Source organism: Anoplophora glabripennis, unplaced genomic scaffold (assembly GCF_000390285.2).
Source record: "Anoplophora glabripennis isolate ALB-LARVAE unplaced genomic scaffold, Agla_2.0 scaffold600, whole genome shotgun sequence".
NCBI lineage: Eukaryota > Metazoa > Arthropoda > Insecta > Coleoptera > Cerambycidae > Anoplophora > Anoplophora glabripennis.
The window spans coordinates 16,842-29,101 of record NW_019416830.1 but is presented as its reverse complement, the minus strand read 5'-3'; the positions used below and the strand labels follow the sequence as shown (position 1 = coordinate 29,101).

Below are 12,260 nucleotides of genomic sequence, written 5' to 3'. Positions count from 1 at the left end.
AATACCTCATAGAAGCATTCACCCAGATACATTTTTTAGGGTTGTGAAAATTACCCCGTATCAGAGGTAACCACTGTAACCTCCAAAACGCGTCTAGGTGAATATTTCTACGAAATGACATTAACGCAATCGCGCCTTGTATCGCTATTTGTGGAACGTAGAAGCATTCAGGTGCGTTTTTAGGGTTACCCGTGACCAGAGGTAACCCTTGTTTACTCGTTAGATGCTTCTATTAAGCCTGCGACAATGCAATTTTGTTGTAGGGATTTGGTTGCCGCGATAGAATCCATGCAATTTTTCTTATTAGACTGCACTTCTGTCCCGGCAATGGATGTTTTGCTTGAATAAAAAATATTTGTTTACAAGATAGATACAAGAAATTTTACATGTTAAACAATGTACAGTTGGTAACACTACTGCAAACTAAACAAATTGCAGCAATTCTGTCCTATTGTGTGATAATATTGGATAATATTAATAACCATGCAATTTTATCCTCGCAGCAAAATCCCCGCAAATTTGTAGCTGCAACTAAATTGCATTGTCTGATACAGGCTTTAAATGTTAAATGTAGCATTATTTTAATAACGGGAAAGCTCTTTATTCCACATCAAATCATAAAACAATGGCTTTGATTGCTGTAAAACGGAAAATGAAAGATTACTTAATTTTGAATTCTGTTAAATATGTAAATATTAACCATCCTAACCTAAAAGTTTTATAAATATTGAAAATTTGCGGCGAGTCGCTGCGGATTAAAACTATAGCGCGGTCAATTACCTACAAGTCTAGATGCTGAAATTAGAGTAAAAAATTAGGTTAGTTCCTAGTACCCTCATATTAAATAGGAACAAATTGTAAATAATCTTAGTGTTACTCACCATTTAATTGTTTCCTAGCACAAATCCAATAAAACCATGACAAAACCCGGGGTTAATTATAATAATAATTTCACTAATTATTACAAGACAGCACGCACTTAACACATCAGATCAAGTTTTCACACATAATAGTAGTAATTTGACTAGTTAGTTTAGTACTGTTAGTAGTTTGACTAGTTAGTAGTTACTAGTTTGTCTACTATGTACTACTACAATAGGTTTGTTCCAGCAAGACATTCGCAACATGTTACTAACAGTAATACAGTGCGCATGATTATTGTGGACATGTACACAACAGTTTCCAACATTTTTGTGCTGGAACAGCACGCATCTGCCACAGATTGCAAATACTAGACACCATAGAATAATTTATTCGTCTATGGTACACGGTACACGGGATACCGTATCAGAGACAACCCAGACCAGAGACCGTATGTCATAGTAAGGTTAGGTTGTATTTATGCAGTCGGAGATTATCTGCCTATTATTCTGGTATATACAGTGAGCTTATATTTTTCAACTGAAGTTCGAGAATAACTATGTTCTAATAACTATGGACAACGTTTTACAAGGTAAGCTCACATGTAAAATCTAGGCATTACTGTATTTAACATTGGTTAATAACCTACTGGGTGAAGACTATAAAAAGATGTCTACCTGTGTATTATTTAATTTCAGAGGTGCAGGAATACATTATTATATCTAACAGTGATGAAACGGAGTCCTGGATACAATCCTACACATCTTGGCCGAGAAATGTATCAAAAAGACTGATATCTCTATACCAAGAACATCACTCACAAATTGGAGTTAAAATAAGGAAACAAAGACAATTATGGGAGATTTTGTCAAACATTTTAAATAGAGAATTTAATTTAAAGTTAACGCCGTCACAAGTGGAAAACAAATGGAGAACTCTATTAAGAGCATACAAAGCAATCATAGATAATAATAACAAAACTGGTCGAGCTAGAAAAATGTTTGAATTCCAGCAAGACATGGATGCAATATTTCAGAAGAAAAAAACATAAATCCTGAAGTTCTATTAAGCGAAGACACTATTGCAAGTGTACCGAAAAATGTAAGTAGACCTAGTAATAGTGGTCTCGCAAAAGAAAGTAATGATGAAAATGAAGGAAGTGTTTTAGAAACACCTACGTGTTCTAAAACATTGTCAAGAGAAAAGATAGAAACCAATAAAGTATATATCAAAAAACGAAGAGTTTTACCAAGAAATGAGATTCTGGAAAAAATTAGGTTAGATAGGCAAAAGCAACATGAAGAGCGTATGAAAAAAGTAGAGGAAAGATTAATAATAGAAAAAGAGAAATTAATGGAGCGTAGAAGAAATAATGAGATACAGGAAGAGCAAAATAAAATTTTTAAACAGTATTTAGATATATTATTTTCAAAAAATACTTAAGTTTGTAATATTTATTTTTTGCTTGTTCTGTGCAACGATGTTTGGTTATTAAAGATTTTAAACATTAGTTTCTCATTTTCACTGCAGTACTACACTACTGTTCCCAAATAAATAAATATAGTTATAAATTATTTATTTTTTAATTTAACTCATTTAAAATAATTTTCTCCATTATCTTTAAAAAATGTCAACTACTTTCTAAAAGCAGTTTGCATAGTTATAGAATTTAACAAAATATCAAAAAGAAAATATATGCAGAAAGTCTTACATTATAGAACATAAAAGATAATCAAATTGTAAAAAAAAAACTACTAAATATATTTAATAAATGTACAAATATAAAACAGAAATTAATGTGTTTACAATCTTAATGTTTGAAGTAGGTAATTTCTAAATGCTGTTCCTTCTGGGATATCTCTTTCTATATCTTCGTCAATAACGTCGGGGTCAATTCTATTCAACTCGGGTTCATTTTGATTTTCTTCCATATTTTCATCAAATTCATCGTCTATTGACAAGTTATGGAGCACACAACATGCCCGTATAAAATTGACAGTATCATTTATATTTCTTAATTTACAATGGTAAAGCTGTCTAAACTTCTGCTTCAATAATCCGAAACAGTGTTCAATCACATATCGACAACTTGACAACCTTTGATTAAACAACCGTTGTCGGTGAGTTAAATTGCCTTGATTTTTGAAGGGTGTTATTAAATGTCGGGAACAGCTATAGGCACTATCTCCCAATATAAAATGATCTCCACATTTATTAGGAAGTTGTTGGGAAAGAGGAGACGTCCTGAACACCCTTGCATCATGTACTGACCCTGGGAAACCGATAAAAAGGCTTCTAATTTTCTTTTGATGATCACATACAACTTGCAACTGGAATCAAAAGTTATAAATTATATTTTATTCAAAAAAATTATTTACTTTTCGTTGGCAAATAAATTGGAGCTTAAAAAATGTGAACGTGAGCGTATAAGAGTTAAAAATTTCTATGCTTGTCCGTTCTAAAAATTTCCACTAGAAAATAGGTGATTCTTACCTGAATCGAAAAAAATTTTTTTCTGTTGTAATATGAATCTGGATCATGCTCCGGTTTGTCTATTCGGATATGCGATCCATCAATGGTGCCTACTACACCAGGAAAGTTTTTGTTCCGAAAAAATCTTTCAATTTGCTGTTTCTCCTCTGCATTTGGCCACATTATTATCTGTGGAGCTAAATTGCTTAGAAAATAAATGAGTCTTCGTATTATCCTAAACAAACTACTTATTGATATATCAAACCTGTCCAGCAAACCACAGAAATATAAGGACTTGGTATTTTGCACTTATTTTGTCATTACCTCCTGACTGATGGTTAAATAAATCACTTTCTTCAAATTGTTGTGCAATTATATTTGCGATATGTTTACTTAATCTAAAATGTTCTATAAATTCGGTCTCGCTAAAGTTCTCCACAGTTTCATTAATGTAATTCTTATTTTTTGGGCGTTGCCGATCTTCCATCAATTCAAGTTCTAATTCCATATCATCATCGTCTGTATCCACATAATAATCACTTTCCGATGATTTATCGAAGTTGTTTTCCATAATATTCATTTTACTAAATTTTGATAAAAGTTACCTAAACAGAAACAGAAGTTTGGAATTAGGAAAGTTAGGTTAATGTCGAAATGTTTGGTAAAAGTTCGCAAGCAAATCAAGTAAACACCAACAAGTTAGAAACCAATACAAACGTCTCCTGGAACAGCAAACACTTGCACAATGTCACCAACTTTACCTTGCTGGAACAGCAAAGTATTACTGCGCATGCCTCGTATTGTTTGCAACATTTCTGACACCCTGCTGGAACAAACCTAATAAATAATAAAATTAAAAAGTTGGTGTTAGTACTTACTGCCACTATATGCCACGTACTTACTTGTATTGTTTTTTGTGTTTTGTGGTAGTTTACAATTTTTTTTAATACAGGGTGATTCAGGAGGAAATGTCAATATTTTAGGTATGTATTCAGGGATTTCGGGGACCCAAAATAAACATAATAGTTACTATAAACATGGACCCTATTCTCAGCTGTTACATAACAGGGTTAAACAATATTCAATTTAAGATTTTTATTGATTTATAACAGGTACTAGATTCGATAGTTTTCAAAATGCCGCCTTTTTACTGTTGCTTAGCAATAATAACCCCATTAGAGGTTAATAAAAATAAGATTTGTATTGTCTGACAATTCTTTGAGAAATATTAGATTCTTTTCATTATGGCTGCGACATTCCCTCATCGTGAATATGCTGATATGGTATTCGTTTATGACTTCTGTAATGGGAGCTCAAATCTTGCAGTCACCGAGTACCAGCGTCTCTCCGAATAGGAAAGTGGCAGATAGAAGGGTTTTTCCACAAGTTTTTACCACAGCTTAATAATGGCTGTGTTTTTACTATTGGAGAATCTGGTATGTTTCCAACTGCAACAATCGTATAAGAACAGGAATCGGAACTTGATGTTGAACTAGAAGAGGCTATTCTTAATCCCTTCGAAAGTGATCCAAGCATAAGTATAAGGCAAATTGCAGCTACTTATCAAATTACAGTCGTCTGCTTGGAGGTATCTTCACGTTAATTGGTTATACCCATTTCACTTACGAGTTCAACATTTGCATGATGCAATTCTGTAATTGTATTAGTGCAAATCGAAGACTGTATAAGTATGTTCTGTTCAGTGATGAAGCACAGTTCACTCGTGATGGCATTAATAATCTTCACAATGAACAACGATGGTCCTATGAAAATCCTCACGCTACGGTAAAACATAATTTTCAACATTAATGTGTGGTGTGGTGTCAATTAATCGGTCCATTCATATTCGAAGGTCATCTTACAGGACAAGTAAAGAATCACTCGCAAACCTATTAGAAAATAGTCCCTGTACACTACAGTTTATAAGTACAAAATTTATTAGATAACAACTTTTCAAACCGGTGGATTGGTCGAGGTGGTTCACATAATTGGCCAGCTAGATCGCCAATCTCTCTGGATTATAATCTCTGGGGGGGTGGTCTAAATCATTAATTGGTATATTCAAGAGAAATAAACACTAGAGATATATTATTCAATTCAATAATAAACTCGGGTAGCAACTATAAGAAACAAACCTGCATCCATTCATAGAACAACCCAAGTATTCATGACATAGCTGACTTGTGTTTAGAAGTAACTGGTGGCCTACCTATATCATAAATAATTTAATAAAAATCTTAAATTGATTATTGTTTACCCCTGCTATGTAACGGCTGATAATAGGACCCATGTTTATAGGAACTTTTTGTTTATATTGTGTGTCTGAATATATACCTAAAATATTGACATTTCCTCTTGAATCTTCCTGTATATAGAAAATGCGCACAAGTTCGATAAAGAACACACAATTTTGAAAAGCATATGAAAAAGATCAGGTTGTACTTAAAATATATAGTTCACATGTTCGTTCATTACCTACATATTATTTTTCTTTTACTCTTTGAAAAAGGGTATGCACCAATTACTTATTTGATACCTTGGATCTGTATAACCAATCAGGGATCACAGTTCAGACAAATAAGAATGCATTATTGAATTTATTTTATTATATTTTTTAGGTACTTATCAATAGATGTATGTACCATTGGACTACTAAATTCAAATGTCTTAAATTTTTTATTTATTTTAAATATGGTTTATTTTCATTATTTTTTTTCCCTTAGTGAGCTAGAGAATGAATAACCAAGTGACCACTATCAACAGTAATTAAGTCCTTTAATACAAAAAATCAAAGTCCTGTGTGAGAAATGCTTATCTACTTATTTTTTCTGTATATGTATATAATCAGTAGAATAAATCGTTTTTAAAATTATTTTAATTAGATAAATGCTCGGATAAATGTCACAGTCCATTTTAGAAATGCAAAATATAGGAAAGTACTAAATATTAGAATTTTGTGTGAACGAAGTGAGCTTTTGAAGTCATTGTGAGATCTATGTACTTTTACACATTCTTTATTTCTACCCTAATTATAAGAAAAAATCTAACTTAAGTTACGGTAACATAACATTTAGGCATATATACTGATGATACATCTGTTTCAGCAGTCCACAAGGACAAAGGAATCAAGTAGTTGTACGAGTAGATAATCCAGTTGGACCACCTCCAACAAATGGTGTAAATCCTCAGAAATCCATTCCTAATACTGTTCCCACTGATACAGATAAAAAGGAAAGTCCCGTTTCTACTGTAAGTTTGATATTTAATGCATGTCTATTTATACAGGGTGTATCTAAATAACACCGAAAAAATTCAAGGGGCGATTCTCCGATGAAAATTAATAGGGGTCTTTGGTATAAAATTTTTTGAAAAAACCCTCCCCTGAAAAGTTACGCCCCTCCTAAAATTACAAAAAAAAATTGTTTTTCTTTTTTATCTTCCACGTACATCAAGCTAAAGAAACCAAACTTGGTGAACATTATCTGTCAATAAAACTACACTTTTTGAATTTTTTTCAACCCTGAACTATTTTTGTAAGGGGTTGAAATAATCAACCCCTATGACATTTTTTCTTATAATTTTTTTTTCGATAAAATTTTTTCCTTTTAAAAAATATGTCTAAAAAACCCCATTCATTTACTAACTTTTTGATCTCTTCAAGTTTCTTCGAAAAGTTAAGGATTTATGACAAAAAAAAATAAATGTATTGTAATGTATTTTTAAAAAGATGAGCTGTTTAACGCGAGTGTATTTTGCCGAAAGATCTAGTGGCCTGTTCTTTACAATGGAATCCGTAGAAACAAATGTCAATGTCATTTATTGTCATATTAAATAACATTTTATTAAAAAACACTCAACCAAATAGTTGACCTATGATTCTACTAGGCTAAGAAGTTTGGAACTTAGACTAAAAGTGAACAAATGATGAATAATGTTATAACAGTAACAAAAAATAAAAATCTGTCGGATATTGACAATACAATCTACAAAAAATGTTGAAAATGATTGCCTTCAGCTTCAATACAAGCATCTACTCTTGTTCTCATAGAATTGCGTATGCGTTCAAATATTCCTGGTGAATTTTTTATCGTTTCACACCCTGCTACAATGCGGTTTCGCAAATCATTGATATCTTCAACTGGCCTTGAGTAGATCAAAGATTTCAGATATCCCCATATGCAAAAATCCAAAGGATTAAGGTCAGGGGAGCGGGCTGGCCAATTTACATATCCTCCTCGACCTATCCATCGATTGGCATACACCTCATCCAAGTGACGTCTTGCACGTATACTAAAGTGGGCTGGTGCACCGTCGTGCATAAACCATAAACGTTGCCTAATTTGAATGGGAACTTCTTCAAGAATAATAGGTAATTCTTCGAGAAGATGACAATATGAGTCACCATCTAATCGTCGTGGAAGAAAATAGGGACCAATTAAATGATCGTCGATAATTCCGAGCCACACATTTAATGAAAATTGATACTGATGATTTCCTTCAAAAAAGTCATGAGGATTTTCCTCAGCCCAAATATGATTGTTACGAAAATTTCTAATACAGTCTCTTGAGAAATTCGCCTCGTCAGTAAATAAAATATTTCTTAAGAACTGCGGCGCTTGGCCGATCATATTAATAAGCCATTGACAAAAAACCACACGTGGTAAAAAATCTCGAATCAGTAACGACTGCACCCGTTGGAGATGATAGGGATATAACTGTTGTTCTTTTAAAATTCTAAAAACTACCGAATGGCTTACATTTAGGACACGAGCTATTTTCCTGGTACTAGTTTCTGGGGATTCCTCAATTAAATTAAGTACGGCTTCATCGACAGCTTCAGTTCTAACTTCTCGGCTACGGCCACAGTCATGACTTCTCTTTTCAAATTTTCCAAGTTCCCGCAAGCGTTGGTGAATATTTGTGAACGTAGTATGGTGGGGTAATCTACGCTCTGGGTACTGTTCAGCATAAAGTCTTTGCGCTTCCAATGCATTACCGTTAGCATACCCATATGTAAAATGCATATCTGCCATTTCTAAATTCGAATAGTTAACCATATTTTCGGTTTATTAACTAATATTTTCTACACAAAATCATGAAACTTGTGAAATAGTAAGAAACAGTAACAATAAATGACATTGACATTTGTTTCTACGGATTCCATTGTAAAGAACAGGCCACTAGATCTTTCGGCAAAATACACTCGCGTTAAACAGCTCATCTTTTTAAAAATACATTACAATACATTTATTTTTTTTTGTCATAAATCCTTAACTTTTCGAAGAAACTTGAAGAGATCAAAAAGTTAGTAAATGAATGGGGTTTTTTAGACATATTTTTTAAAAGGAAAAAATTTTATCGAAAAAAAAATTATAAGAAAAAATGTCATAGGGGTTGATTATTTCAACCCCTTACAAAAATAGTTCAGGGTTGAAAAAAATTCAAAAAGTGTAGTTTTATTGACAGATAATGTTCACCAAGTTTGGTTTCTTTAGCTTGATGTACGTGGAAGATAAAAAAGAAAAACAATTTTTTTTTGTAATTTTAGGAGGGGCGTAACTTTTCAGGGAAGGGTTTTTTCAAAAAATTTTATACCAAAGACCCCTATTAATTTTCATCGGAGAATCGCCCCTTGAATTTTTTCGGTGTTATTTAGATACACCCTGTATAACACATTAAGGGGTTTTAGCTAGTTAGGATCGGAAAATATGACACTTTCATGAATTTTTTTATGTTGGTTTAAGTAATAAATATTTATTGAAAAGCTTTTAATGATACTGAAAAGTACATATTAGAAAGTAGGTACACACAATTTGAAATGAACTGTTTGATTAATAGTTTTTAAGAAATTGCGGCTACAGCAATGGGGTTTAAAGTTTCAAGTATGATTTTTGCATTTAGAATTATTTTTTTTAATTTACTCATTGGACGTAACCATCTAATTGCCTATAAATTTTGAATGAACGCCTCAATCCTTATGAAAGTTTGTGGAAGTATTCTTGAGATAAATTACTCGAAGAATGAATATGCAATAAAAAATCATTTTTTTTTATTTAACTCGACTAGGTACAATTCTTTAAATAATATAAATTAATAGGTACTTAATTTCCATTTTATTATCACCAATGAAAATAGTTGACATATATCGCACGAATATTAATATAAAACTTAATTATTGTCCTCAATATATATAATTTTAAACTTTTACATACAAATATTTTTCTAAATTGATAGGTATGTAAAATTATAGATGAGAGAAAAAATTTCAAGTTTCTTGCAAACATTTGATTGTTAATTATTGAAATTTTTAAAAATATCATATGCTTATGTGTATTATATAATTTTTTACAAACCTGCAAATAATATGCCTAGTGGGATGAAAAAAAAAAAACAATACTGATTATTTCAATTTTTTTGTATCTATTATTATTGTCCCAATTCAATTCAATTCAATTCAATGATATTTGACATATTATAAATTTTATTACACTGAAATTAAGAGAAACATTTTATTTAAATTTTTGACAAATTTAATTTATGTCTGATTATCTAAAAATTACAGTTTAAGAAAATTTTAAAAAGCGTGAAAGATATATACAGTGTGAACAACGGCTGTGGATCTTTCAAATTATAAACTTTCCTGTTTACTTAATCTCAATACGCTGGTACAGTTTGTTTGTTTTTTTTAACTCATGATTTTCTGTAATACAAAACTTTTACTACTCACCTCCTCCCTTCACAGTGACATCATCATATAATTTTTTTGATAGGAACGAAAATATCAAAATAATATGTAAGTAACTAGATATTTGCCGTACGTAGAATGTCAAGGATGGTCATAATTAGTAAAAAAAAATTATGGTTGCCATAAAAAATAATATGATGTTATTATGAGGGGGGTAGGTAGGTGGTAAACATGTTTAGTTTACTAAAATTATAAGCCTTTAAAAAACAAAATTGATCTTTGGTAAACAAGGTGTCTTATATTTGAATGTTCCCTAGCCATTACTGCATATGTATATTTTGGACGACATAGTTATGTAGTTATAATATTAATTTTCATGTAGGTATAAATTTTCCAGGTTTTAATTAGCAGCAGTAATAATAGTAATAATACTCATCTGACCCAACAGTCTTCTCCCGAAGAGACTGTTCAGTGGCTTTCGATGAACAGATTTGAAAAGTACAGTCAAACTTTTGCAAGGTTTTCTGGAGATGACATGCTACGTATGTCACGAGATGATTTGATACAGATTTGTGGTGATGCCGATGGAATAAGGTTGCACAACGCTTTACATTTAAAGTAAGTGGAAATTATTTTTCCTATTTTATATCTAATTATTTTACATATTATTGTTTTTTTTTTCAATCTGTTCTTATTGAGAAATTTAATACTTTTGACATTTTCAGAGCGATTGCGCCCAAGTTGAAAATATATGTCCGCCGTGAAAACTCTTCAGTGTTTCATGCCATCTTTCTCTCTTCACACAGCAACATTGAGTTGCTGAAGAAGTTATGTTCTGTGACAGGAGTGTCTCAGGACCAAGTGCGTGATATATATATGGAGGGACCGCAGTCCATTCATGTTCAATTGAGTAACGATGTTCTGCAGCATATCAAGGAGGAGACCATGTTCTCCTTACAGGTGATGCAAGAGCAAAGCGGCTATGTGCTGCTGCTTAAACGCACCAGAACATAAAGTGCATCTTACTGCACTTGACAAGGACGTTTTACTAAAAACGAAGACTTTTGTATGCCGTCATATATTTTGATTATTACTTACTATAATAAAACGAGAAATATTTTACCTACTGATATTTGAATATTAACTTATATAACATATTAAAAGTATAACCTTTTTTAACCGTGAGGACTGTAATTGAAATTAATATTTTTAGGAGGTTTCTTTTGATTTACGTAATAAATACAGCCTTGCGATCATTAAAATTAGAATGGTTGTGAATAAATTCCTGGATAATCAAATATTTATATAAATAATGTCCTGATATAAAAATAGTGTTTCGCATTTCTTAACTCCGTTGCTAGTAGTGCTTCCATTTTCCAAATATTTTGTTGCTGCAATTCAAGATACAAAAATACTGCCTGACCATAAGCAAAATCTAGCTTAATATTCAATGTTTTACATTACAATATATTGAACGGATTTAACGCCAAATTCCAATTTATAATTCTGAAATTGAAATAAATCTAAAGCAGAAGAGTTTTCTATGAAAGAAAAAATCTACAGTACAGGCAAGTGGTCCTAACGATTCCTATTTACTTGGAGAAACTTAAATTGAGACCTGCACTGCTCTGCCATTTTGTAAACAATTGGTCTGTTCTGACTAAATTATTTATTGGTACTGAGTATTCAGTCTTGCCCTCATATCACTACCTAGTGTCTTGGGAAAAAGCCTTTGTGCGACATGTTCGCGATAATTTGTATGATATTTTTATAAAAATTCAGATTTTATGGTATAGCTAGGTTTAACCAATGTCTATTAAATAAGTGTTAACATGTTGTGAGAATAGTTCGTACTTTATGAATACGAGAACTAATTATTAAGTGTTATGCAATTTTATTGTTTTATTGAGCGGAGTTGATCATTAGAAACTGATTAGAAAATATTACCTAGTACACAATGAAAATGTTCTATTCTAAATTGTTAATAATGTCTTGGAAGATGGATTGTCTTTAATTTTGAAATTTTTTATTTTTTGTGTAATTACTGTCAAATGAGCACTGTATAGGTGTGATTTTAAACTCATCAGTAGAAAATGGGCTGAGGGTTGCTTTGGGTGTGCAGCAAAATAAAACTCTCAATGGTAAAATAAAAGTATTTTTATTGAAAACAAGTTAGTGAAAAAGAATATGTGTTGTCGGGGCGAGCGTTCGCTGGAGAGTCTTTGTGGTGTGGAGTCGTTTG

General features: G+C 31.8%; 1 protein-coding gene across 3 annotated transcripts in view; it reads left to right on the top strand.

Moving 5' to 3' along the window:
- The window catches only part of LOC108912027 (transcription factor CP2-like protein 1), a 68,055-nt gene extending 56,915 nt beyond the window's left edge, over positions 1-11,140 (top strand). For 2 of the 3 annotated variants that reach the window (XM_023455524.1, XM_018717167.1), the window contains exons 8-10: positions 6,438-6,582; positions 10,416-10,636; positions 10,744-11,140. In XM_023455524.1, coding sequence (XP_023311292.1) covers positions 6,438-6,582; positions 10,416-10,636; positions 10,744-11,032 — 655 coding nt within the window. In that variant the 3' untranslated portion in view covers positions 11,033-11,140. The remainder of the gene's footprint in view (positions 1-6,437; positions 6,583-10,415; positions 10,637-10,743) is intronic. The other variant, XM_023455525.1, reaches the window with a different exon arrangement.
- Positions 11,141-12,260: the final 1,120 nt, after the last annotated feature.